Here is a 24,346-nt window from a genome sequence, read left to right as displayed (position 1 = left end):
TAGTGCCTGGGCACAGAGGCGGGTTGATGAGGGACCATTGGGTTTAGTTGCAGGGAGCATCATTTCCTTTTTGCCTTAAACCTTAACATATCACTGCTGCTGGACTTCAAACAGCTTCTCTTCTGCGTGGCAGTGGTATTTTACAGTGTGGGAAGCAAACGTATTTCTGTTTCTATAGATCTTAAAATCCTTTCTGATGCTTTTGAGGTGAGGGGGAGGTTAAACACAAATCACTTTTGCTGTATCAGCTGTCCTGTGTGTTAGCAAGGGAGCCCTAAGTTCTGGTCCAGTACTCAGTAAAATAGCTCAGCAGTTTAAAAATCCCGAGCTGCTTGAGCAAATATGAGGAGCTCAACGAGCACCAGGTTAAGAGTGCAGTTAAGCAGCAGTCAGCAGTTAACAGCTTGGAGTCCTCTCTGCATGTAATTACAGCATTGTGAGTGAGTCTATTAATGCCCCCTTGGTTGTCCCCACCTGGGAGTGCGGTGAGCGGGATGGAGGTGTCCTTGCCAGCTGGGATGCTCTGCTCTATTGGCCCCCCTGAGTGAGCCAAAGCACCCAGCTGTGCCTGACAAAGCCGGCTGGGTTGCAGGTGGGGTCATTGCTCTGCCCCCCAAACCTTGACCCTTTCTTCTTTCCCTGTAGACGACTGAACCGCAACCAGCTGCACACCCTACCCGAGCTCCTCTTCCAGAACAACCAGGCACTGTCGCGGCTGTAAGTAGTACCTTCTGTGCAAGCAAGGCTCCCCTGCCCAGCAGTGGTGTGGGCTCACCTGTGGGACTGACATGGGGTTTGTAGGGACACTGATGTCCCAGGAGAGTGCTGCTTCTGGGGGGTTGTGCTGGTAATTGGTGGTGTCTTGTCCCAGCAATGGCTTGGCAAATCGCTGGGGAATGTGCCATGTGCCAAGGTGCCATGTGCCAAGGCGTGCTCAGGTCACAGCCTGTTTCTGTGTGATCTGAGCATGCAGCATGGCAGGAAGTTGGCTGTGACTTGCAGAAGACCTGACAGTGGCACTGTTAAAGATGTCTTTGCAGTGCATGTGGGAGGAGGTGCTGGCAGTTCAGGCTGGGTCTGGCATTGCAGAGCTGTGCCTGCAGTGTCAGTTGCAGAGGTGCTGTGAGCTCCACAGCCTCCTCCCTGGGTGTGGATCATAAGCTCTGGAGCAGGGTGCCCCTATGTGCTAGACTAGGTTGTCATGAAGGGAGGATGAAAGAGGATGTTCCTAAGAGGGTCACATCCTGCCCAGAGTCCATCCTGACCAGGGCACAGATAGCCCCACAGCCCTGCTTAAGAAATGTGGCAGTCTGGGGAAAGAGGGGAAAGCCCTGCCTGGGACAGATCCAGCACCTCATGCCCTCTCCTCACACCCAGGGACTGTCTGTTGTCCAGTAAGCCTCAGTTCTGCAGACCTCTCTGCTCCTCCTCCCTCTGTCCAGCAGTAGGCTGCCTGGGGAGGGCTGCTGGGGTTTTGATAAATATTCTTTTTTCCATATTGGCTTTCTTTTGCCTGGGGCTGCTTTGCTTGGCCAATGGTGCTGTCAGCAGTGCCAGCATTGTTCAAACAAAGCATTTACAGGCTCTCAGCTATGTCAGGCACCACGTACATTGGGAAGGGGACTGTGAGGAGGAGAGGATGTGTGCCAGACTGGGGCTGGTGCTGTGCATCACTCAAGAGAAGCAGCTTACACCCTGTGGCTGATTTGCAGTGCATAGGAGCAGGGTGGTTGTAGCTGGGACATGAGCTTTCTGTTTGCTGCATCTTGTATCTCCATTTCTCAGCAGTGATATGAGGATGCCTGCTGGGTCACGACAGGAATGGATGAAATAGCTGAATGGGCTGAGACATTTCTAGGACAGGGATGGCCATGTCAGGGCCAGGCAGCCCTGCCCGTGCAGGCAGGCTGCAGCTGAACCATTTTCTCATGACAGTGCCAGGGAGTCGGTCCCGGAGTCCAGCCAGAGGCGGTGTAATGAAGGGTTAAAACGCTGTGTGGGTTGCCAGCATGGGATGTGTGAAGTGGTGGACAGACGCCAAAGATGGGCCTAGGTAATGGCAGCTGATAGCACAGGCGTTCAATTAATTATCAAATGGCATTTGTTGAGCTCAGCTGTGCCATATGGTGGCGCCAGCAAGGGCCCATCCTCCTCCAGCCAACCTTTGCATAACAGAAACACAGGCACGAGAATTATTTTACAAACTTTAATGTTTCTCTTTTAATCTTCTCTAGATTTGAATACCAGGCGCTTTCAAACAGCAAACCCTAACAATTCATCGGGGAGATGCAGAAGGGCAGCTCCTGGATGGGCTTTACGGTGTGCCCCTCCATAGCCCCCAGGCTCGTGTGGAGCCAGGGCTGTGCCACAGTGTGCGCAGGGCTGTACACATCCTCACATGGTATGCACGGGACTGTACATACTGCTGTGGGTTGAAGAAGGCTATGCAAGATGCTCCTTGCAGCCACCTCGTGCTCAGATGCATTTCAACCTCTTCCTGTTGTCACCATGGCAAACACTACCTGGACACCGGCACCTGGAGCTTTTTTTACACAATCTGGTGCTGTGTGCATGGGCTCAGATTTTGCAGCTCCTTTACTATAGCTGGTGCTGTGTCTTGGTGAACTTCGATGCGTGCTTGGAGCAGATGGTTCCTGCGGTGAGCTGTGGGACTAGGGACAGGGCACACACTAAACCACCCACAACTCTCCCCTGCAGCACGTTGCCCCATGCACATTAGTGAGGGTAGGGGTGCAGCACTGGGGCCTGTCCAGGGAGCACATCAGGAGCTACTGCCCTGGCAGAGCCTCAAGTTCTGCATTTGGACAGAAATGCTCTATGTATCAGAGAACCTGCTGCTCCCTCTCCTTGATGCTGCCTGTTGCTAAGGTGCTCAAGAATGTTTGGGGGAATGGTGGGACAGGGGATGCCTGAGGTAGCTAGCCTAGACACATATGCTGGTGGGATCTGGACTAGTGCTAGTCCAGCTGGTGCAGGAGGTCATAAGGACAGTCTTAAATTGCAGCAAACCTCAGTCAGGCTACAGGGATATGAGTCAGTGGGGAACAGGTTTAAGTTAAATTGAAATCAGCTTGCCTTGAACCGAAATCAGAGCCTCCCCACTGGTTTTGCACTTATTTAACTGCTAAAATGGATCTGGGGTAGCCCCACTGCTCAGTGACCCCTCCATGCCCCAGAAGCAGGCTGGAACCTGTGCTGGTGTCCAGGAAAAGATGGCTCTTACTAACACCATGTTCTTGCGAATCCTGGTCTCTAGGCTATTTACAGCAAACAGGACATGTGCAGACTTCTCTTTGAGCTGCCCACTGCAGCCCCCCATGGTATGCTCCTCAAGTTTCTGGAGTCCCAGCTAGGTTCTCATGTCCTCACACTATTGTATGGGCAGGTCTTGAATTGGCAAAAGTAGCTGAATGAGTTGGGCTGAGATCTGTTTAGCTGGGAAATGAGGAGGTGGCAGCTGAAGCAGAAAGCCGGGGTGAATGCAAGAACCAGTAGGAATTGCTTAGATGGGTACTTCAGTGCTGGCCTGGATGCTCCAGCCTCTTGTAGATATAATCTTGATGCACCTCTTGCACCACATCACTAACACAGCAGCAGATTAAGGCAAGTCTGTTGAATTAGGGATATATGATGTCTGTAGAAAAGTTTGCCACTGTAACTTGAGCCTAATGAAAATCTCTCATTTTCAAGAGGGCAAGACAAGGCCCTCAGGCTTGAGTCAGGATGGAGAGCTTTTTGTCCACCACCTCAGTTTAAGTGTCAGAGCCTAATCCAAGTTAGTGGTACTTCGTGGTCTCCCAGCCTGACTCGAGCGGCAATTAGTTTCTCAGATCTTGGCTATAAAGAGCATTTGTGCATCGGGATAATGGAAAGGGTTGGAGTTAAACCTGATCCATTGGGGCTTAAATAAATGGGGGAATGGCAGGAAAAAGGCCAACAGAAAGCAAATCTCAGAGGAGGGCATGGGGGAGGTGAGACAACTGGAGAGGAATGTGTACCCTTTGGAATTTAGGAATATTGAGCTGACGCCTGCCCGGAGCCTGTCTCGGTCTGAGATAGTGGGATGGGGAGGCTGTGCCAGCACCTCAGCAGTGGGGCCAGGAGGCAGGGGGACTCTCCACATGGCCTCTCTTATTTATGTCTGCTGCAATGAGCGGGTAACTCATTAAGCCATCCTGTTGACTGGAAATGGTGCTGATCTGAGGTTTCACTGAAGAGGGCCTGACCCCAGTGACCCGTTCTCAAACTGGGTTTAATTAAACTGTCAGCACTGGACGGAAGAACAAAGCATCTTGGGGGCGGGGGTGGGGGTTCCCCCAGCAGCTCACTGGAGAAGAGCACATCTCCTGTGAGGTGGAGAGCTGATAACAAATGAATCTTTCCTTACATCGTGGATTACCCAGGCAAGAAGGTGACCTCTACTACTGCAGTGTCCAGTGTTGGTCTCCAGTGTGCCACAGCCGTACACATCTTGGCTCGGAACGGGTGCCCCCGTGCAGTCCTGCGGCATGCCAGGAGCCAAGGGAGTACTGATAGACGTTTCTTCAGCATCTCTGCCAAGCTGTTGCTTTTTTCCTTCAGTTTCTCTTCCCAAAAGAAGCAGCAAGCAGTTTCTCTCTGCTCCCTTGGGAAGGATGGGAGAGGAGTTTTGTAGCATTCTCTCCCTTTCCTGCTCACTGCCCCTTAAAACCTCCTCATGATTCTAAGCACCTTTGGGGGTCCTGGCTGGGGGATGTGAGGAGGAGAAGAGTCTGAGATGGCTGTAGCAGCAGGGTGAGACAAAAATGCTGTGGGTGCATCATCAGGGAGGCAAAGACGTGGGCTGTCGAAATGTGCTGAAGGCAGCCAGGATGGCTATAAATAAATGGTTTTCTCCAAAGGAAGCTGAGCTGATGCAAGGGAAGAGAGGAGCAGTGGGTGCTTGGCTGCAGGGAGCCCTGGGGAGATGCTCCTGCAGGGAAGCCACAGTCCTGGATGGATGTAACACCCCTGCCGGGAGAGCTGCCCAGCAGTTTCCCTCACCAAAAGCCACAGCAGCTGCTTGGGAGTTGAGAGAGGGGGGAAGGTCTTGACTCCAGAAGGAAGAAGATTTAGGACATGGGCTGCAGAATGTCAGTTCCTGTCAGACCCATGCCAGCAAAAATGATGGAGGAGATGGTTCCACATCCCAGTTGGCAGCCAAGCCCAGGGGGAAGGGCTGCGGTGCTGCTCTCCAGTCTTTAAGGGCAGGGGCTCCCTGGAAACAGCATTAACATCTCAATCAGGGCTGGTGACTTTCTGAGCTGGGGACATGTGAAATGTTGTAGGAGCTGTGGGGATTGTTACACTCCTGTGAGACTTTCTGCAGCTGGAGCCTGCAGAGGAATAGCAATGGTCCACAACTACCTCTGTCTGGGAGTAAACAGAGGGACTAGGGGTATTTAAAGATCTGGGTGATGATGGAATTCTGTGCTGAGTCACAGAGAGCATTGCAGCTGAGTGTGCTGCCTGGGTAGGAGAGATGATGTTATGGTGAGCTCTGGGGCAAGTTCTTCGAATCACCCCTGAATGTGGCTAAACCCAGCCCTAACTGCTTTTAGAAAAGCAGGAGGAGAAAAATGGAGGGCTGCTAAATAACTTGAGAAAATGCAAATGACATCCTTCAAGAAGGAGAGGATCACAACGACACGGGAGGAAGCTGTGAGCTGAGTAGTAGCAAAACAGGGTGACAAGTGAAAAAGGAGCTGTCAGAGAAAGGAATAACAAAACAGGCCCCGCTCAGATGGGGCTGGCTGCGCGTGGGAGGTGTTGCTTGCGAGACTGTACCAGTGACCGTTCCTCTCCGGGCTGCACTGGGAAAATCCCCAGAGAGAAGGGAGAGAGAGAAAAAAGATGCGTGCTTGGCTGGATAAAGGAGTGCTCCCGTGCTGTTGTGGTGGGTGGTCATGTTGGTGCCAGGTGGGAGGTGTGGGTGCCAGGTGGGTATGCTCTCCTGGGAATACATGTGCCACAGCTCTGCTTCCCTCACAGTGTGGGTGACTTGACTGAGCCCTGGTTTCAATTTAGTGAGGGATTTTTGGTGCCTGCCTGGCTCCCTGGAAATGCTGCTGTGGTGGTGGGGTGGCTCTTGCTGCGTGCTGGCTCTCCTGTGCCAGACACCCGCCTCTTCATCCCATGGTTGGTCCTCTTGGGGCTTTGGCTGAGGTTTGCTACCTCCAGCGATGTTTTAAGCTGGTTCTGCAGCTGGCGAGCTCAGCAAGTGCCCAGGAGCCTGCAGCTTCTGCATGGGAAGGGGCCTGTGGGCACAGCATTGTGTTTTCATCTTGCCATGCTGGAGCAGGGCTGCTTTGGTTCCCTGGGCACATGCCCCTTTGCTCTGGGCACAGATGTGTGCATGCTGGTGTTCCTAGGCAGAGGTCTGTGGTCAAAGTGCCAAGGTCAGCAGAGAGCAGCTCCACCAGAGCAAGCCTCCCTGCTTCCCCTTCCCCAACATCCCACATTTGGTACCCAGCTGCCCCTCCAGAAGCATCCTCCTACCCTTGCCGGGTGAGGGCCAAGTGTCCCCACTGTCACCATGCCCGCATTTTGGACTCTGGGTGCTGTACCCCCTTGTGCTCCCCAACAAAGCCCCTTCTGTCAGGGACAGAGCAGGGCTGGGGGGGCCAGGCTGGGATGTGTCCCCCCGAATACCAATGAGGAGGGGGAGTGTGTTTACCCCTGTAGCTCGAGGGAGGGAGGGAGCTGCGGAGTCTGTATGCTGCCAGGGGGAGGGGGGAAAGGGAAGGGAGGCCTCTCCGCAGCCCCCGGGAACAAAGAGTCAGTGTGGCTCGTGACAGCTCTAAGGAAACGCAGGGAAACAAATGTGCCACTAATAGGTGGGGAGGTTACCTAGGGGAAGATGATGCCAAGCAGGCGGGGGGAAGGGGGGGGGGGGGGGGGGGCCAGCCCCCTCCCCGGCGGGCTGCCAGGCGGTGAGGGCCTATGGCTGGCACTCCCAGTCTTGGTGGGGCTTGCGGTGCTGCAGCAGGGCCAAGCTGAGGCAGGATGGCATATCCGTGCATTGTTGGCCCATGGGGACAGCACCTTACGGGTGTCTCTTGGGTTTTGTGCTGGGTGTCCCTGCTGAGAAGCAGCACCTTGTGCAGGGAGCTGCTTGCTGCCTGCTGGCTCTCCCTTTTTGTCCTCCATCATTCACATGCCACAGACCTCAGATTTTTTTGAGGGGCAGGGAGGCAGTAAAACTCCCTGAGGGATCCTGAGTGCAGACAAGCCTCAAAGGCTCACAAATTAAACTTGTTTAAGATATTTTTATATTTAAGCATTTCACAAGCATTTTGGGACCTGACTCTCCCAGTCTCTGGAGGCACAAGAGTCCTGGGGTGAGAGTTGCTACTGTGCCCCAGCCTGCAGTTGAGCAGCCCCCTGCTTTGCTTCCCACCAGCCTGGGCCCCCTCCTACCGGAGTGATGGTGTAGCCTCATAGCTCTGTTCTGTGCCATTATCCTGCCAGTGAGCCAGGGCTGCCAGGAGTGGGCATTGCCAGACGGCTGCCTGGAGATAATCTGCCCCTCTGCCTCCATGCATCCTGTTGTGCTCCTGACCCATGGCTGGCTCCAGCTTTCTGGCTGTTAAGATGCTTCCAGGGTTTCCCTGGCAATGCACAAGGTCAAGACCTGCTCCTGGTGCTCCCTCCTTGAGCCGTTGGCTCTGCTGGACTCACCCTTGGTCTTGCTTTGGGTGCAGGCTTGGATTTGGCTTTCAAAATGTTATTAAAGCAAAGGGGGCTGGGTCTGTGGTAAGGTGCAGCTTCCATCCCCCTTGCCCCTTTCAGCAAAGTACCCCCCTCCACATGGCATCATGCAGAGCATCCCTGTCCAGCTCCCTGGTGATGCCCTGGCAAATGGGAATTTGCAACCGATGGGAAAAAGCGATGAAAAATCAAGCCTTCTTAATGCTGGACAGCAGTGCTAATTACATAGCTGTTAAAACACAGGGGAATTCTTTATTCCCTTCCTGGCTCACAGCTCATTGTCTGCATTGTCCCACATTCAGCCTTTGGCCACCTTTGGTCCCCTAAAAGAGTTAAAAGAGCACTCGGAGGAGCTGATCCCTTTGTCCATACATTTTGAGCATGGAATAAAAGCATTTCCTTTCTCCTGTTTTCACAGCTCAAACAGTAGAAGGGTTCAAAGTAATATTAAAGAATCGTGAACAGAATTAACCTCTGGTAATTTGACTTCCAGCACATGGAATAAAAAAGTCTTATGCAGCAATCTGAGGCTAAGTTATAACTTGGTAGCCCTGTACGTGTATCCACAGACATGTGAATGTGCAGAGACAGGCAATTAACCTCTGTTTTGTGGTTGATTCTCCCATGGGTGGGTGCTGGACCTCCTCATCTCTCTTGCTGAGACTGCCATGAACACCAGCAATTTCAGCAGTTTCCAGGATGGTGCATGTGCCACGGTCTCTTCTCTGCTGCTCCCAAGGGACCTGTGGTGGTTTTGGCACTGGTGGTGGACCACGCAGCCTGCAACCCCAGCACCTGCAGCTCAGCTTGGTGGGCTCCCACTTCTTGCACAAGCAAGGTGCCTGGGGCACTGGGATGCTTTATCCACTGCTGTAGGTGGGTAATTTTCGCCATGCACAAGTGCTGTAAAAGCCACACAGGTGGGTGTAAGTGGGGAAAATGCCCCTTCTCCCACCCAGAGAGTTTTCTGGTGCAGCAGATCTCACAGGCATTGCCAGGGGGAAGCTGTCCCCTGCCTGCAGAGATGGGTTGAGGACATCCTGGTTTGGCAAGAACATTTCCCGGTCTGTGCCAGTCAACAGCAGTGTGCAAAGAAACTCTGCTGGCAGTGTGTTGGGGGTGGGTTTGGGGAGGTGGGGATTCATTTTCCAGATTCTCATCTGTGTTAAATTAATTATCATCTCAGGCTTATCCTCACTTAACCAGCAAGATGCAGATGTCTGTGGTTGGGATCCCCACAACACGGCTACAGCTGAGCAGCATATGGGGGGGGGGTCTTACCAGCTGCCTCCACTGGCCCCTCCATAGTTGTTGCACCTCCATTTGCCCCCAGAGGCTTTGGTCCCCATTTGTGTCTTTATTTCCCTTCAGGATAGGAAAAGCTGGATTAATTTTTACTGGTCCCAGGGGAGCTATTAGTAACTGAAGACATCCTTCCATCTTGTTTACTGTAAACTGGGAGGCAGGAAATTGCAGGGATGGTTTAAAATGGTTTTCTCACCCCTCCTTCTCCCTGCACCTCCAGTGGGGGATGGCATTTGGGGCAGAGCTGCATGGAAAGAAATAAAGTCACTCAGACTTTTTCCAGGCCCTGGAGCTGGAGGAGAGAGGTTTCTCTGGGAGGTGCAGGTGGGAAGAGCTTGACCGTTCTCTTGAGTGTGTGGGAAGTGGTAATTTTGGGAACCTTCAGAGGAGGAGTGAGGGTTGTTAGCCATGTTGAACGGTCAGAGTATTAAATGTGGAAAGCACAGGAAAAGCTCCCAAAAAGTGTCTCTCATCCCAGAGCTGGGAAGTTCTCCACTCCCAAACCCCTCTTACGGTGGAACTGGGAAGGGCATCTAGGGGTCCTGGCACTGTGTCCCCTCTGCACTGCCTTCCCATCCCTAGTATGCCAGTCAAAGGGGCTTTTGTCTGTCTAGCAGACCCACAAGTGGATGGGTGCTTCATATCTCCCACTTTACCACTAGACTGGGATGCTTTTTCCCAGGGGCCACCATTGGCTGGTTGCTATGCGACACAGGCTTGTGGGTTCCCTTGGCAACAGGGGTCTGGGGATGCGGGTTGACCCTATTGTGAGACCCTTTTAGGACGTTTGCCTGGGATCTGGTGATCCTGCTTGCCATGGACCAGCATGTTTTGCTGGGTATATGCTGGTCTGAGGCAAGAATGATGGAAATGCAAAATGGATGTGGGTATTTGACATCAGAGTTTCAACCCCAGGGATACTCCACTTCAGCTCCTCTCCACTGCACAGCCAGGCTATTACTGCCCAGCAATCAACACCGGTGCTGTTAGTTACTAATCATAGGATGAAGTCAGGGTTGTGTAGCAGAAGTGGGGATCTGTGCTTGTGGGGTAAACAGGAGCAAGCAAGAAGCAAGCAAGGAGGCTAGCTCCATTCCCAGGACTCAGTGGTGTTTCCAGCTCTTGCTGTCTGACCGGAGGCATTTCCACCTCCTGGTGTTGTCGTCCTGCTCCAGCTTGCTTGTTCTCTTCCCCACGGGCGCAGCATGTTGCTCATTCCTGCATCCTACAATTTCACAGCATCCCTGCAGCCGGGTGTTAATGAGATTAGACCCAAGCTTTAAGATGTCTCTCTCTATCCTTTGCCATCCAATTACACAGCCTGCATGGTATCTGATTGCCTGCAAGAGGGGAGGACTGGGGTTGGCTGGGATAGGAGGATGCAGCTGGTCTTTCTGGGTATCAGTCCCGCCGTGCCGAGTGGTTTTATTTCTTTTCTTTTCATTCATTCTTTTTTTTTATTCCCTCCTTGGCTTTGAGCTGCTTCGTTTGGCTTTTTCATCGCTTCTCAACGTGGTGTCTGGGCAGAATTTGTTTAAATTAACTGCTTGAATGGCAGCATTTGTGTGTGTTGGTGGGGGGGGGAGCTCAGACAGCACCAGAATGGATGAGGGGGATTAAAGGTGCCTAATGGGTTCCAGATGGGCATCCCGGACTGGGAAACACCCCCGCAAGCCCAACCCCAGCCAGGAGCTCTGGTAAGGAGCTTGGGGCTGGAAGCACAGAGGCTACAGGAGGCCGCTGCCTGGTTCTCCTGCAGCAGGATGGCTGCTCCCGGCATGTGACCTGGGGTGCCCTAAGGCTCTTGGGGTGTTGTGGTTGTCTCTGTGCTGCCCAGCTGTGCCTGTGGCAAGCAGGCAGATGCACCTTCCCTGGCTGGCCCAAAGCACGAGTGCAGCAGGCTCCACTCTCCCCGCTGCAGGCTGTGGAAATGTCGGGCTTGGGGACAACCAGCGCGTGTGAGTCTGGCTTTCAGAGGTGCTTCAGCTTCATCTTTAGCTGACATTGCAAAAACAGCCTGCTGTGGCAGCACCACTGGAGCAGCAGTTTCTGCTCTGCAGTCTTGGTTGCAATATGAGGAATGATAATATTTAGTCTTTGATGCCCTCCCCCTGGCCTCTAGGGTAGGTTGGGGCACTCAGTCCAACATCCCACTGCTGCAGACATCAGCATGTTTTTTTGTACTTACAGATGGAAAACTGAGTCCTGCAGACAGGACCTAAATTGCCTACAAGGACCTGCCAGTTTAATTTCCCAGATCTGTAGGGCTCAGAGATGTGGTGACAGCCCTGCCTGTCTCTCCAAGGACTGTGCCTCCTTGGACTGAAGGCCAGATTTCTCCTCCAGACCTGCTACATGGTTGCCAGGGCTATGTGTTCACAGCCTGTCCGGTGGTTGAGCCTAGATTGGAAGGACTGCAGTCCCTAACGAGTTGAAGAGTATGGGAAGAAAGGGCTGCTGGGAAGCAGTGTCACTGGTGGAGACTGCAAGGTCATTGCTTTTGAGTTTTATTAATGGTTGAGAGCAGGAGCAGGACATAAACTGTGAGCCAGTTGTCCGCTGGGAATATCATCTGTGCTGTAGGACAGCACATCATTTTGTCGGATATTTCAGATTTTTAGGAGAGCAGGTTACGGAAGAGCCCATCAAGTTTATGGAAAGTGAGCATCACATGGTGTGTTTTGCTATTGAAAGCTGGGAAGGCCCTGTTCCTGGTGGGAACAAGCCCACTCACCCTGAAACAGATTTTTGTGAAGGCAGTGGTTTGATCTGGTGTGTCCGACTGCATCTAAGCAGATGGCCAAGCCAGGGGATAAGACACAGGAGGGAGACTCACAGCAGCATTCCCTGTCCATAAGGGTGGAGGCAGAGGAGGATCCTGGCAGGGAATCAAGGGGGCATATGGGGTGGTTGGGAAGCACTGGCTGGTCTCCATCCTCTGCCGACCCTCAACCTGCTCTGTCTGCCAGTCCTCCCAGCCCATCCTTGGCCCCACATTCCCCCACCCAGCTCTCATTTCCTTCCACAAATATTGAGAAAATAAATAGCACAGCCGAAAGGGGCCATCCTTGAGTCCTCCACACACAGCTGACTCCCCAGGGAGTCACGAGGTGGTGACCCTGCATTCCTCAGCCTGAGGGTTAACTGGAGAGAAAGCAAATACTGGTTTCTCCTGAGGCCACTCCAGCCTGTGCTAGTGGCCAGAGCTGCCTCTTGCCTGAGGAAAGGGACTCGTAGTGAGGGTCAGGTCTCCAGCTCGGAAGGACGGGAGTGGTTGCACAAATATGGCTCTTTGCCCAGGTAGCTCAAGTTCCCCATCATAACCTTGAGCCTGCTCCTAGGACAGGACCTCCATCCTTCATTCCCTTCTTCATCCTGGTCTTACCTCTTAGCAACTGCCCCTGGCCAGGACTTGGGCTGTGTAGGGAAGGATGTGACACTTTCTATGCATCAGTCACTTTGTCACTTCCAGAGTGAGGGCGAGGTTGTTAACTCCCACGGCACTGGTGGGGCCAAGGTGCAATGAGTGACAATAGAGCATCCCTGTGATATCTCTGCCTGGGTAGCAGCCACTCCTCTGCCTCCAGCTTGACACTGATCCCTGCTACAATAACGATACAGGTGGCAATCACGGAGGAATTAAAGGATAATTAATGCCAATCCACATGGAAAATTGCTCTCATCAAACAAACCTGATATCATTTTTTTTGATGAGCTGACAAATTGGGTTGATAAGTAGTGACTGTGCTGACATGATATACCGAGACTTCTGCAAGTCATTTTATTCTTGCCTGGAGGATATTGCGATGAAAACATTAATATTCTGCAAAAATCAGTGTAGCATTTCTGACAGTGCTTCCCTGGTAGACCTTCCTGGGGGGATTGCAGCAGTTGCCCTTCTGGCAGGATGCAACTGCGGTCAGATGATGGTGAACTGATGTTCACCATCTTTGCAGAGCTGTGATGGTATTGGTATCTTTGGTGGCAGTATTGACTTTTGCCAACCACACCCCAAGCGTCTGGTCTCTCATGGTCTCCTTTTTCTGCCCCACACCAGCTGAGAGTGGGCTGGGTGGTGTATGTGATGTAGTCAGGGAAGAAACCACATGCACGTCACAGAACTAAGTTTGAGAGGAAACATGAGCCAATAGGTGAAAGGAGCAGGGTTTGTGCTGCTGGCAGGATGCCAGTCTGGTGGGATGCTCTGCCTGAAACACCTGCACTGGAAAACATCCTCATGCAAGGTCATGCAGCTGGGGAAAAAAAAATGTAGGTCACTGCTACAAGACGAAAAACAGTGTCTGGGGATGGTGGTTACACTGAAAAGGACTTAGCAGCCATCACGGCAGTGTGCTCTGGGATACGGGCTTCCAGCACTGCAGCTGGGGGAGTGACGGATGAGCAGAGGAGCTCTGGGGACCAGGGGGATGCCATTTTCAGGGGCAGCAGGGAAACCTCTGCTGAGCATAGTTTCTGCTTCGGGGCCCATAGTTTAGAGAGATGCTGGGAAATTAGAAACTGCTCAAAGAGGAAGTAAAGGATAATTGGAGATCTGGAAAACCTGCCTGCCAGTGAAAAGAATTAAAAAGCTCAGTGTGTGCAAGAGGAGGTTAGGAGAGGAATTTATCCCCCTCTCTGCATACCTGCGTGGGGAGAAGCCTGATTGTAGGCACCTCATTAATTTTGTAAAAGAAAGAAAAAGCATAAAATCGTTCAATAACTGGAGGCTGAATCCAGACAAATTCAGGCTAGAATTAAATTCGACTTTTTCATGACAGAGAGCAATTAACCATTGAACACTCAGCTGGGAAGAGATTAATTGGTTGTCCTTTAAAGTTGCAAAGTTCACAGTGGTGAAAACTGGGTGTCAAGGTTGAAGCAGGAATCCCAGGGAGGGCTCTGGGTCTGGGCTGAGTGCTCCGAGGTGTCCCAGTGATAAAGTGTCCCCTTCTAAGTGATTGATGGCACCCCATCCACTGTCCCTCTCTTTACTGGGGACATCAATCCAGTGCCAACAACGAAGGCCAGGCCCTTAATTGCTCTCTAAGCCCCACTAGCATCCCTGCTTAGTGCGGCTGGCTGAGCAAAGCTGGCTGTGGAGGCTTTCTCCATCTGGGATGATTTGAACCAATTTCTGAGAAGGCATATCTGCTGGTGGGCACGCAGCTGTCACAGCCAAGGGGCTGCCAGAAGGGGGTCCCAGGCTGCTCCTCCTGCTCTCAGCCAGGCTGGGGGAGATCCACTGACTCTAGTCTTCCCACATTCTCCCTGGGGGATGCTTAGCCGTGGCCTTTCCAACCCCTGTGCTGCAATCCTGTCTGAGCATCTTAGGCAGAGATATATTTTAGTAGCACAGAAAAAGGGAAAGACAGCTTTCCTTTAATTTTATGAGCTCCACAGGCCCTTGCCTTGTTAGGGGCTGGCTGAGCTTTGCAAGGGCTCTGGCTTGGAGTTCACAGGGCAAACAGTGAGAAAGATGTTGTCTCTTCCCTATGCTGCTCCCTTACCATCACAAATGCTCTTCTCATGCCCCCATCTCTGCAGAGCCAGACAGGACCTGCTCCTCTCCTGTTCTCATCCCTTTGCAGAGAGGTGCCAGCAGTGACTGTGGCAGCAAGGCCAAAACAGAATGCTACTAGGTTTTCTAGACATAGGGTTTTCCTGTCTTGTCAGTCCGTCGAAACTGTGCCTAGAACTGTGAGAAGGTGAAACTTGGCTGTAGCTGGGGTTATGGCTCAGGGGAAGTAGCACCCTGAGTGCACATCTGGGGACAACGCTTATGGAGAAGCAGAATGCTGCAGGGAGCCATCGATGCCCCCGTGAGCAGGGCACGGTGTGCAAACGCACGTGTGCCCTTGCAGCCTGTCGACCCCTGATCCCCCGGTTGTAGAACTGTCTTTACATCCTCTGGAAATCTTTGTGCTCCTGTCCTGGCAGCCTGCCATTGCCGGGCATGGGTTTTGTGCTTTTGCTTCTCCTTTTTTCCTTTATTTTCCAGCCTCTTTCACAAAGGCACCTATTCTCACCCCCCACTCCGTGCCCCGGGGATTTACACAGAAAGCTCACCCTCAACACGGCAAAAGAAAGGCCCGGGCGGCCCGGGAGAGGAAGCTCACACAAAATGTGGTGTGTGGCTCTTTGTGTCCCCTTTGTAATTCCTCTGCACAATGAACTGCCCCGGCCACCCACCAGTCCCGGGCTACCCCCAGGTGCCCCGTCCCTCATGCCCCGCGATGAGGCAGCAGGCCGAGCTGGGGATGCCCCTCGACAGGCAGCCGAGAGCACAGCCTTTGTGCTCAGGAAAGGGGAAATCTGGGCAGGATGGAGAGCGCCACGTTTCTGCAGCAGCAAAACGCCCCTTGCATCCCCACTGGCCCCAAGGCAGAGCGCTGGGGGTTCCTCCAGCAGAGCCTTTCCATCAGCCCCATTCTGACGGCTTTTAACATGCTAATGACCCTCTCAAGGGCAGGAGCAGCTCTGTGTAAAACCCGTGTTCAGCCCTCGGTCATGGACATTTGCTCGGAGACACAGTGTTAAATATTTATCCTCCCGCCTCTCCCCCAGCTTCGCAGACATTAACAATAGCGATCGCAACCGCCCCCTTCCCCCTCGACGGGAACATGTGGCTCCCGGACCATGACAGCGAACGTTATCGTTTGTACCTGTGAATTATTGATAAGGTGTAAGATAGTTCTTGTGGTGAAAAAATAATGAGGAGGAGAGGCTCTTTGCAGCCTGACAGGGCAGGCGCTGCTGCAAACTCTCTTCTCCCGGGGCAAAATGGGCGGTGGGATCCTATTCCTGCTGGGTCCATCCACCAGCTGACCATACTGGCCCACAGCAGTGTGCAGCCAGCATCCGGCTGCCGTTTTGCCTGGTGACTCCTCTCGGCATGGGTCTGGCTGGCGCCTGTCCCCTCCTGGCTGTCCTACACCTTTCCCGGGGGAGGTGGGCAGCTGCCCTTCCCCTGCCCCACACTGCCTGAGCCACCCGCCAGCCAGGGGAGACTCGCTCCGGCAGCTGCCCGTGGGTCGCAGGGGTGAGTGGGGATGTCCCAGCTCAGTGGGTTGGCTGCCCACCTCGTGGTGCCTTGGCGGGGAAGGGGCAGGTATTGTCCAGCCCTGCAGACGCCGTGTCTCCAGCGAGCAGATGGGAGAGCCTTTCATCTGGGAGGGCTGGGGAGCTCGGGAGGTCTCCAGGGACTGAAGGAGGGAGAGTGGTCCTCTGCCCGTGGCTTTATGGACACTGATGCATGCTGTCCCTATGCCCTAAACTGTGCCTGGAAAAAGGGGAGTGATGCTCCTGAGTTCCTGGAAAGCAGATGGCAGTCCTGGAAAGGGATCAGTTCCCCGGGTTAAGGCTGCCCTTCGACTGGGAGCTGAATGCAGCACATCCATTTCCTGAGCTATGTCCCAGAGAGGCCCCAGACCATGTCCCAGAGAGCCCCCGTGTCTGCCAGTTCTGGTGGGTCTGCAATCTGTGTGCTCTTTGCAAGCCTCTGGGATGCCATGTGAGAGGGTGCAGATGACTCGAGGGGATTTTGTTGTCCCCCACTGTGTGGGCAGTCTTGATTAAAATCAGGGTGTCTCTTTAAGCTGGTTCAAAACCCACCTTTGATGTATTTAGACCCTCAACTCTGCTGCGTTTTGCAGGGAGAGCATTAGCAGGAGAGTCCAGTCATAGCATGCAGGTCTGGGCTGATCGAGGGCTAACCATCTGCATTGCTGGGCTTGGCGGTGGGACACCAGAGTCTTCCTTCCTGCTTAACCTCCATAGAGTGCTTCTTGGGTTGTGTCATAAGGTAGCATTGCTGGCAGAGGAGCATTGCACTGATCTTTCCACCAGACCCAAACAATGGGCTGGACTCCTGGAGTGGCTGTGTCCTCCCTTCTGCTGCTCCCCAGGGTGCTGCTTTTCCATGTGTGCTGGCACAAGGAGGGGTGAAAATGGCAGTGTCTTGAAAGTGAGAATTAAGAAGAAGTTAGTAAAGCACATCCAGGTTGTCTGTGTGCTGGAGGGTGTGTGGATGTGGTGCAGGGCGATGGGTTGCAGTATGCATGCCGCAGTGTGTATGGGCACAATGGGAGACATTCCCAGGCAGTGTGGCAGTGTGTGTAGAGGCCCAGGCCCAAGGGTGCTCCAGCATTACCCTGAGTACAAGCTGTAACATGGGAGCTGTAACAAGGAAGCGGTTGAGTAAAGCTTCTCTCTCTTGCTGCAACAGTGCATCCCTGAGCGGGTGATTGATCCTGGCATTAAAGGCTCTCGGGAGCACGAGCCCTTGTCTCCCTGCTCACCCTCCCACTCCCTGACTTGCCTCCAGTTGTGTGGCAGATACAGGCCAGTCCACTGCAATAGCAACTTTGAAGTGTGAATTTCAAACATCTCTCTGTCCTCTCTTGTGTCTGATAGGAGGCACAGAGACCAGCTGGAGCACCAGGCACATGAAACAGCCCTGTTCAAAGCCTGGCACTGTGGTGCTCATTTGCAAGCCCAGTTAAGTTTGCAGGCAATTACCTGGTGCTGTTCTCTGCCTTTGCTCCCAGCCTTTTCTCTTGCAAACAGCCTGCTCTGTGCTTTGCTTTTAGGGGAAGAGCCTGGCACCAGGGCACACACAAGTTGTGTTGGGCTGGGCTTCTGCCTGCAGGTTATGGTGGGGGATGCTGCAGTCCTCCTGTGCCCCATTCCATGGTCCCCATGGCTCCATCTCAGTGCTGAATTGGGCTCACACTGAGCTGGTGTTGAGGACTGAAGCACAGAAGCTTTCTGTGCATGCAGCAAAGCAAGACAGCAGGTCTTTGGCCCCATACTCATGGGGACAAGACCAAACCCAAGCCCTTTTTTCCTCCAGCTGCATTCTGGCTAGAGGGGTGCAGTGGTGATGGCTCACCCCATGCTGAATCCCAGGGTGCTGTGGGATGCTAGTGTGCTCAGTCAGAGCTGGGCTGTGTGTGCATGGGGAGGATTCAGCCCCTTCCCCATGCGAGGCAGAGGTGAGACGGTGCATGTGAACTCGACTTCGCAAGACATCAAATGCACTGTGGTTGGATGGAAATTGGCTCTTGAAGCTCCTTTCTTCTCGCACTGAGCAGCTCCCAACTCCTGCTCCCCCCTCAGCAGGTGGATGGGCTGATAATATGAGGAAGCGCCTGCTCTTCTCCAAGCCATGGTGCCCGGAATCTCATCTCCAGGTTTGCCAACAATTTGCATTAATGTTTGCTTAACTAACTGGGAGCCCTCTTACATCCCAACCACCTTTGCTGGGGAGCTTGCATGGCTCATGGGGGCAGTGGGACTGGCAGAGGCATTCCTGGGCTGTCTCCTTTGTGCTCTGGCAATCTCCAACCTTTAGAGAAAACCATCTTTGCCAGAAAAATGAGCCCTTTTCCCAATTTACTTGAAAAGATGTCCTGGATTTCTGCCCAGCCAGGTCCTGCATCATTCCTGAGCAGGATTTCAGTGTGGGAGCTGGCTAATTTGCAGTATTTTACATTTGTAATATGTTGTCAGAAATGCTTTTAAATCCCTATAATATTTAATTAGGAGGCAGCTTTTGGCATATTAGGAAGGAATGGGGCTGTCTAATTAGTTATTGACAATTTCATATCCATGAAAGTAATTAAGTAAAAGCTAAAGGCAAGCTCCCATGCACGCATCCACCCCATGTTGGGGCTGCTCTGTGATGCAGCAGGGTTCATGCCAGTTGTCTGGGTTTGTGGCAGTGTGTACCCATCCATGGCTGCTGATGGGCTTTCCCTCTCCACGGGGTGAGAGACAGCAGTTCCCTGTGTCAGGGACCATGCGCAGTCTGAAATCCCAGGTGCAGCAGGACATCTCCCACCTCAGTCAGGTCTCCAGCCTCTTTCTGCAGGACTCTGACACCTTCTGGAGCCTGTGACATGCTTGTCTCCCAAACCTAGTATTTTTAATCTCAAAACTGATCTGGAATCTCACAAATATGAATCATCCAAGAGATTTAAGAGCTTGCAGTCCTGGGAAGACTGGAGTGTATTTTTAGCCCACACATGTTGGAATTTGACTGTTTCTTAGGGAAAAAATGAGAGGTTTACATCTGAGTGCCTAGCTCTGGCCATGCTGGGAGCCCCATTACCTGCTCTACATTGTATTGCCTGCCTTCCCATGGCAGTATAGGATGAAGGATGAGGGTCAGGCTGTGCTGAATACCCCCTGCTCACCTCTCCCATCACAGAGGATCGTGCTGGAGGTCCAAGCCCTGTGTGTTACTTTGAGCCCTTTTATCGACCACTAGTAGCTCCTGGCATGGGCACATGCCAGCTCACCCTTGTACTTGCCCCAGCCAGAAGGCATAGCTCCAGCAATTATGTCTGGGGCACTTCCAGAAGCCTGTGTGTCTCTGTGGCCACCAGCACCCAAAGCTGGTGCTGGTGTAGCCTAGCCATGCTGCCAGTGATAGATGACACATACCCTCCCTAGGCTGCCCTGAGGTGGTTCCTGCTGCATTCAGTGGCAGGATCCCAGTCTGTAATGCCCCCACTGTGAGATCAGGCTCCCTGGCCACCCACCTTCCTCCAAGGGAGCTGATATCTGCCCAGCTGCACTGGTCTGGGTCTCCCCCCCTCTGCAGGGTTTGCAGCCAGGACCCCACTATTTGAGAGATTTCATGCCCCCTTTTATCGTGGTGGTTGGAAGCTGGGGAACCGATAATGATGAAGGAGTGTAAATGTCAGCAGGAAACCAGCTTCAATCAGAACTGTTAAAAATAAACCTGCCAGGCCTGCTCTGGCAGGGGTAATCAGCCTCAGCAGCTCTTCTCCCTGGGTCCTAGAGTATGAACTGCAGCCATGCTGAGCAGCACCAGGCTACCTGCACAGCCGTGCTGGAGGCTGGCTGCAACTCTGGCAGCTCCAGCCCTGGTCAGCAGCCGCCCTGGAGCTCTGAGGAGTGACCTCCTGAGCCCACTAGGGAGAAGGGTCCTATCCCCTCTTCCCAGAAAACACGCTGGCTCTCCTTTCAGTGGGAATCCTCACTGTAATCCTGGCTACTCTTGAACTCAATCAGACTGTGTCAGGAGATGTGGACACACAGGTAACACAGCCTCTGGCTGTGAAGACACATCCATAGGGCAAAGTCAGCCATGGGCTCTTGGGGTCACAGACCCAGGGTCCCCAGGGTGAGTCAGATCCACCTGAAGCAGAGGCAAGAGGTGTGCTGTTAAACCCAAAGATAATTAACCTCAGGGCAGTTTGCAAAGGGATTGTGGGGGTGCTCCATCACTTGAGCTTTAATATGGAGTCTGAAGGTCTGTGTGAGACCCCCAGGTGTCTGCAGGCTCACAGCCAGGGCTCACCAGTCTGTGCCTTGTGGTTGGCTGTTGCTGTCGGGTTTGATACTCCTCCAAGGCTCCATGCATGCATGGATTGGGAAGAGGCAGGAGGAACGCCCAGATGTGCCTGCAGCAACTCATTTCTGCCTCCCCAAAACAAGGAGAGGCTGTTGATCCCCAGCACAGGCGAGGTCTGTGGGTGGCTGTGTTTTATGACTAAAATAGGGGCTGCAGCTGCACTCACTGCCTGCAGGCAGAGGCTTCCCTGGACCTGCAGTGTGGGTTTGTGCCGGGAGCTGTTCAAAGAGCTGTTCCATGGAGGTAACCCTTATGGGTTGGGGTGCAGCTCCCTGTGGCATGGCAATGACTGGGTGGTGCTCTCCCAAGCCCTCTTGGGAGCAACCTTACTGGGACAAGGGCAGCCCCAGGCTGGGCCCAGCCTTGCAGCTGGACTTTGCTGCCATTCCAGCAGTTCTTATCCTGGCTTTGATGTGTGGCACATGGGATGAAGTCTCTTTATCTGCCTGTTGGGTTTTCCCTGCTGTGTGCTCCTGTGTTCAGTTCCTGTGCTTGGGCGCTCTTGCAACTGTTTCCCACCCTCCTTTCCCATTGGACCCTTATCCTATCAGGGCTGTTTCCTCCCAGCCCTGTGTAAAATCACATCTCTTTTATCAGCTATTGGGCAGGATTTGAGATGTCCCACTGGCTCCACCTTGGCTGCCAACAACCCGATGCTTTTCACCTGCAATGCATCTGCCACCTTGGATCTGACTGCCAGCTCTGTGGTTGCTCCCAAGTTCCTTCAGGAAGCCAGGCTAGGAGATACAGCTGCTATTGGAGCAAGGGTTTTATCTGTGTTAGTGCTAAGGTCTGAGCATGAGGAGTATGAAGGTCCCTTAGTTATGCCAGGGTACCTTGTCAAGTTACTCCAGCTATGTCTTGTAAGGTTCAGCATTGGTTTCAGAGCATCCTCCAGCCCACAGGGAGTTTGCTTTAGCCCTTCTCAATGCTGGGACCGGTTGCTGTCCTGGGACCTGCAAAACTGAGGAGCAACATCACAGATCCCACAGCATCACTTCCTGGCTCACCGAAATCTGGGACAGATCTGGGACAGCCGGGGTGCAATTCTCAGCTTGGCTCAGCCTCATTCACACCTCGGAGGAATCCAGGAGGTCTGGCAGGGCTGGCTTCACACTTATTAGCAATTAAAAGCCTCAGAGCCTAGAAGTCAATTAGCTCTGAGCTCCACAGTGCTGCAAACCCAGAGGATGAGCTCGCTAACAAAGAACTACAGCCAGCTTCCCACAGGGTTCAGGGCTGGCTCACCAGAAGAGCTATTTGCTTTTTCATTTACACCTTGGATGAGTGTTGCAGCATCAAGTTCAGGGTGTCTTCTCGGGTGTGAGCTGGCAGGCAGGGAGCACATGCTGTGTGCTGGAGAATGCAAGGCTTCCTGGCATGCAGGGCTGGAACCTGGCACTTCTCATGGCAAGGCACAGTCGTGCATGAGGTCATGATGGGATTAGGGAGGACTGACCTTTGCATTAACTGTCATGGAACTGCACAGGAGGGTCTTCCTTTGGCATGCTACTGTCTGCTGGAGGCAGAGCCACATAGGTCCAGCAGATTCCTGCCACCACCCCCTGGCTCACTCTGCCCCAAGCTTTGCAGCTGCCATGCCATGGCAGTCTGATTTGCTGGGTCTCCTGCTGGGTCTGTGAGTGCTGGGGTCCTCCCCTGTGGGCAGCAGTTTCCTTCTGAAGGGCTGAAGGGTGTGGCGTGCAGTGCTGGGGAATAGGATGGATCTGTGCTTTTAATTTGCAGTGTGTGGGGAACATGCTTGAAATGAGCTGGGTGATGCAAATGTGAAGCAGGTAGGTGTGCAGGCTGGAGGGGAGTGTGGGAACTGGAAGGAAAACATGCTTTGGTGGAGGGTTCATGCAGGGATTTTCCACTACTAGAGGGCAAGACAGAAGCAAAAACATGAAAGGAGGAAGAAGAGACTTGCTGAACACCAGGGCAAAGGGGACTTGGAGGTGGTAAGAAGCAGGGATGCAGAGAAGCAGGAAGTCATGCAGCAGTGGGGCCACCAGCTGCGTGCCTCATCTCTCAGTGGCAGTGGGACACACAGGCTGTGAAGCCAGACAGGTGCAGTTCTAACACTCTGTGTCCAGATTGATACTTGCTGGAAGGGATGGATCCTCACCCAGCAGATAGTGGGAGCCGGGGGAGATGTGTCAGTCACACAGCAGGTTCCTTTGCAGAAAGTGACAGACTGGCTACGCCTTGCATGTGCTCTGCCAGACCACAGTGCACTGGGCACCAACGGGTTTTGTGGCTCTCTCAAGGTGCTTTGGGATAGCAGGGACATGGTGGCAATGTCTTAGCCTCGTGTTGGCTCCCTTTCCTGCCGATAACGAGGTTGCTAGAACAAAGGGACAGTGTGGGGAGGGGACGGTGACAGGCACTCAGGGTTTGCAGCTTGTTATTTTACTTGTGTTTCCATTAAAGCTGCTGCTTTTAACTTGTTTCAATCTCTGAAGATGCTCCAGGGTGTGTAGCAGATGCTTTATTTCCCCTCCTTCCCACCCTTCCCTCTTTTCCTTGGCCAGCTCCCCTTGTTCCCATGGCATCTCCCTTCCCAAAGAGGCTGAGTCCTGTGGCTCTGGCACTGCAGTGCATCCCATGCAGGAGCCAATCCTTGCTGGACCTGGACTAGAGCCACCACACAGCACTGCCCTGTGCAGAGACCTGCTTAGCAAAGTCTGGCTTGCCCAAATACCTTCTCTGTTCAGATCATCCCACTTATGGAGGACATTGCATATTCCCAGCTTCCACTGTGTCCAAACATGGAGCTACCATGGTATGCACCCATACACCTCATCATTCCTGGTGTGCCCTCTCAGCCCATGCACGCACTGTGGTGGCACTGTTGGGTGATACCAGCTGGTGTCAGTTGCTGGTGCTTCAGTAAAGACAGCAGCCTGGCTCATGGCACAGGTCAGCAGCGTCCTTTTGAAGCTGCTGAGATTTTTGCCTGCCCTGAAATGTTCTGCTAAATCAACACCACCACGCTGGGGCTGGGACTCCTCTCGCTAACTGTTGCCATGAGCATATGTTGCCTTTTACACGTGTTCGGCTCATCTGTCCAAGCAACAAACGTCTTTGGCTTTAATGTTTTTGGAAGCATCTCCATCTCCTGGGAGGGAAGGGACCAGGGCCAGAGCTTGGGGTCAGCACAGCACTTTGGGAGGCCTTGGGAAGATAGGGTAGCATGCATGAAGCATTGCTCCCTGCTCTGCCGTTGTTCACCTTTACACTTTGCTGTGTGGACTCAGTGGACAGGCAGAATTTGTTGACAGGATGCTGAGGTCTGTGGTTTGAGACACTCAGCACATCATAGTGCCTAGCTGTGTGTTGCCTTGCTCCAGTAAGGATTGTTTTATCCTTAAGGATATATAGGTTATAGGGATATATAAGGCTCTGATCCATTGCTTTCACTGGTGCTGAAACAAGAAGACTCATGTGGGGATGGGGGCAGCTCTCCTAAGGGAAATGATCATTTATTGTGACTTGAACCTCAGTGGATGTAACCTGGTATATCATCCTGGAGGCCAAGAGATGCTGAGGATAATGGTTCCTTTGGGAGGACCAGCCCATGGAGTCCAGACCATGCCATGGGTGGTGTGTAAGCAGGTGATGGATGTGGATACCGCCCTTGCACAGGGAAAGGGACCCCCCAGGACTGGGCAGCCTGTGTGATTCAGAGCATGAGGACCCTGCAACTCACATGCGGAGATACGAGCCTCACTTTCCAGTAGAGATGGGGTAGATGTATGCATGAAAGTGCATATAGAGACCAAACTCCCCATTCCACCCAGGTGCAATGAGCCCTGCACAGGGTGGGAGAGGCTAGTGGTGCCTCTCAGGCTGCTGTCATGCTAGAAGGGCGGCTGGATGTCCTCATCTCTAGAACCGCTGTAGGAA

At 53.1% G+C, this 24,346-nt stretch overlaps 1 protein-coding gene across 2 annotated transcripts in view; it reads left to right on the top strand.

Moving 5' to 3' along the window:
• Positions 1-24,346, top strand: part of SLIT1 (slit guidance ligand 1) — a 61,684-nt gene that overhangs the window by 12,937 nt on the left and 24,401 nt on the right. For both annotated transcript variants that reach the window (XM_071563180.1, XM_071563179.1), the window contains exon 4: positions 646-717. In XM_071563180.1, coding sequence (XP_071419281.1) covers positions 646-717 — 72 coding nt within the window. The remainder of the gene's footprint in view (positions 1-645; positions 718-24,346) is intronic.

Source organism: Pithys albifrons, chromosome 9 (assembly GCF_047495875.1).
Source record: "Pithys albifrons albifrons isolate INPA30051 chromosome 9, PitAlb_v1, whole genome shotgun sequence".
In the NCBI taxonomy this organism is placed as follows: domain Eukaryota; kingdom Metazoa; phylum Chordata; class Aves; order Passeriformes; family Thamnophilidae; genus Pithys; species Pithys albifrons.
Note: the sequence above shows the minus strand (reverse complement) of the source record. Positions and strands in the feature narration are given on the sequence as shown.